This window comes from Montipora capricornis, chromosome 14 (genome assembly GCF_036669925.1).
Source record: "Montipora capricornis isolate CH-2021 chromosome 14, ASM3666992v2, whole genome shotgun sequence".
NCBI classification, from domain to species: Eukaryota; Metazoa; Cnidaria; class Anthozoa; order Scleractinia; family Acroporidae; genus Montipora; species Montipora capricornis.
In genome coordinates, this window is record NC_090896.1 from 29,652,223 (window position 1) to 29,654,756 (window position 2,534).

General features: G+C 40.7%; 1 protein-coding gene across 1 annotated transcript; it reads right to left on the reverse strand.

The window, feature by feature from the left end:
• Positions 1 to 1,089: 1,089 nt before the first annotated feature.
• On the reverse strand, positions 1,090 to 1,755 carry LOC138031845 (beta-1,3-galactosyltransferase 1-like). Its single transcript, XM_068879468.1, has one exon. The coding sequence runs from the start codon at positions 1,753 to 1,755 to the stop codon at positions 1,090 to 1,092; it is 666 nt and encodes a 221-aa protein (XP_068735569.1).
• Positions 1,756 to 2,534: the final 779 nt, after the last annotated feature.

A 2,534-nucleotide genomic window follows, 5' to 3' on the forward strand; every position in this document is an offset into this window, starting at 1 on the left:
ACGTTTTTTTTGCCGTTTACACACAACAGGACGGATCCGAAGTATAAAATCCTCGGTTTGGTCATGTCCCCGGAGATTTTGAATACGGAATTTAAAGTGGGAACTTTGAATCCGAAAAATTTTGAATCCGGAGAGTTTTGTCGTGTAAACGATTTTCTCTCGAATCCGGATATTTTTCCGCCTGAGTTTGGGGTAAAACCAAAATGGAGGAACTAGTGCTAACATCGCTGGCGGTCTCCGATTGCCTAATCTTGTTGCAGGTTCAGGCGATAAATTTAATTATGTGTACCGCAATATTTCTGAATCGACTCTAGCCCTTCTTTTTCGGCGGCATTTTCAATTTGTCGAGCGACGAAACAACACTGAGCTTGGTAATCATTCCATCACAAATGTTCCCGGAGTTGTCGTTGTGTGTAAACGGTCAGGAATCCGAATTTCCTTTCAGTGGAAACGCTTACGAATCCGAGTACTCTAAAATTGATGAATCCGGAAACATTTAAGAATCCGGAAAAATCTCCTCTAGTGTAAAGTTTAATTGACCCACGTTTTAAGCCTTGATTTCAAAGACAACTGTTTACTTTACTGGAATTTTCCTATTTAAAGGTCTGCCATTACTGACTTTAGGATCTTGAAAGAGAGCTGGATCGAGGAGAAAATGACCTCAAAGGTTCTCTAGTTTAAGAGTGCAATGCGTGTGTACGTGGCTGAATTAATATGCTGCAAGGGAATTACAGGCTTTCAGAATTTTAAACTCGTGTTTTGTATATATAAGAAGCTACCTTTACACGCTGAAATTTTAGCTCGTGAGTAAATGAAGTCCCTTTTCCTTGATCCAACCCTCTGAGGTCCAATAGGTCAGTTTTGAACGTGAGAAATGGCGGACCGTGAAATCCTTTGGATAAAAATCAAAGCTCAAAATTTTGCCATTCAGGAGTTACGCAAACACACTATCAAAATCTGGAGAAAAAGGGAAGTGATTTTTTTTTATCATAGCACCACTTAAAATAAATAAGCAACAAAACAATTTCGCCTCGTAGGCACTTCAAACATGTCTATTTAACTCGTCGAGTTTGAACGAGGAATGAGCCCCTAAGTAACCTTGATTATCTTTGATTTCATGTAAACACGATGTATCAGGTTTATGGACGCGGAACTCAATGAGTCTCCCAAAACAGCACCCGAGGAAATTGTCACTTTGTCTTCTGGGATTTTTCGTAGGTGATTTTCAAGATCTCGATTAGTATTGAATAAATCGCGACCCGTATTAAGAGGCTTTACCCCTAACTTTTCAACCAAAAGAGCTATGTAGGCATCCTCTACAGGAAATGGTTTGTTTACTTTAGATGCATTTACCACATCTAAGAACAAGTCCCGGGACAAAATGTAAAACGGTCCTCGACAATAGGTGGGATAAACGACTTTGCCGTAGTCTTCCTTACTGACATACCACGGATTTCCGACTTCACGCCTAACTCCTGCATTTCTTTCCACAAACCCAGCATAGACTTTAGACGGGGATCTGGAATACTTCTCCAACCACGAGGCTAGCTCTGATGACTTAACGTAGACATCATGATCTGCTTTCGCTATGAAGAGTGGTTTAAGGTCCAACTTTGTTACCCACTCATAAGAAAGCAATACTTTATTTATCAAACCACGATACGTTTCTGTTAAATTCACACGCAGGATGTCTCTGTGAACCGTTGATTCCCTTTTGACGCACTCGTCAATAGTACAATTTCCGTCAAATGCCATCATGAAAAAATATGAAATAGTAATAACTTTACCCGAATGGGACCGAGAATTCGATCTGTTAACGTTAGTCGGAAATGTCCAATATGATTGTTTTGCCCACGTTTGCCTTAAGATTTCTCTCCTTTTCACTTCGCGCGGAATTGTGTTGATGATAATTAGAAGAGTTGTGTTTTTCGGTAAATTTGGCACAAGATTGTATACAGAATCCACTCGGTCAGGTTGCTCACTTGGTTGTAGTCTTTTTAATTCGCGGTTATTGTATGGTGTAGGATGTGAAGTCATTACACTTCTTCTCGGCAGAGTTGATGATTGAGGCGAAATTAAGATCATGGTGACAATTACCATAAATAGGAGAACGATGAAGGCCTTCAACGCAAAGAATTTCACCGATACCATTTGTGGTTATTTTTTTCTGAATGCCTGTAGAAAATGAAACACAATTTCATTGATGTGAGCAAGGCAATACAAGTACAAAGGCAAAGGCAGTACAAATACAAGTTTCGTTAACAACGAGCGGCTGACAACAAGTTGCCTGCCAATCTCGTCCCCAGAGTCGCTTTTCTTTTGGTCAGAACCAAGAACACAGACTTTGGCCAGATTAAAGGTAGGGGAAGCCCGAAAATCACGGAGTCCTTTGTTTTTACTGTAACTCAACTGTGGTGGGGGTCGCACAACAGAGCGAGGCTCCAAATTAAGTGCGCCCTTTTTACCCTCCCAATCATGATATACCACAGAAGACAGACCACAACACCGGGAACTACATGCCCTACTCTTTACGA

Excerpts from the sequence above, each read along its gene's own strand:
- LOC138031845 (XM_068879468.1), bottom strand. The coding sequence starts at position 1,755 with ATGGCATTTGACGGAAATTGTACTATTGACGAGTGCGTCAAAAGGGAA.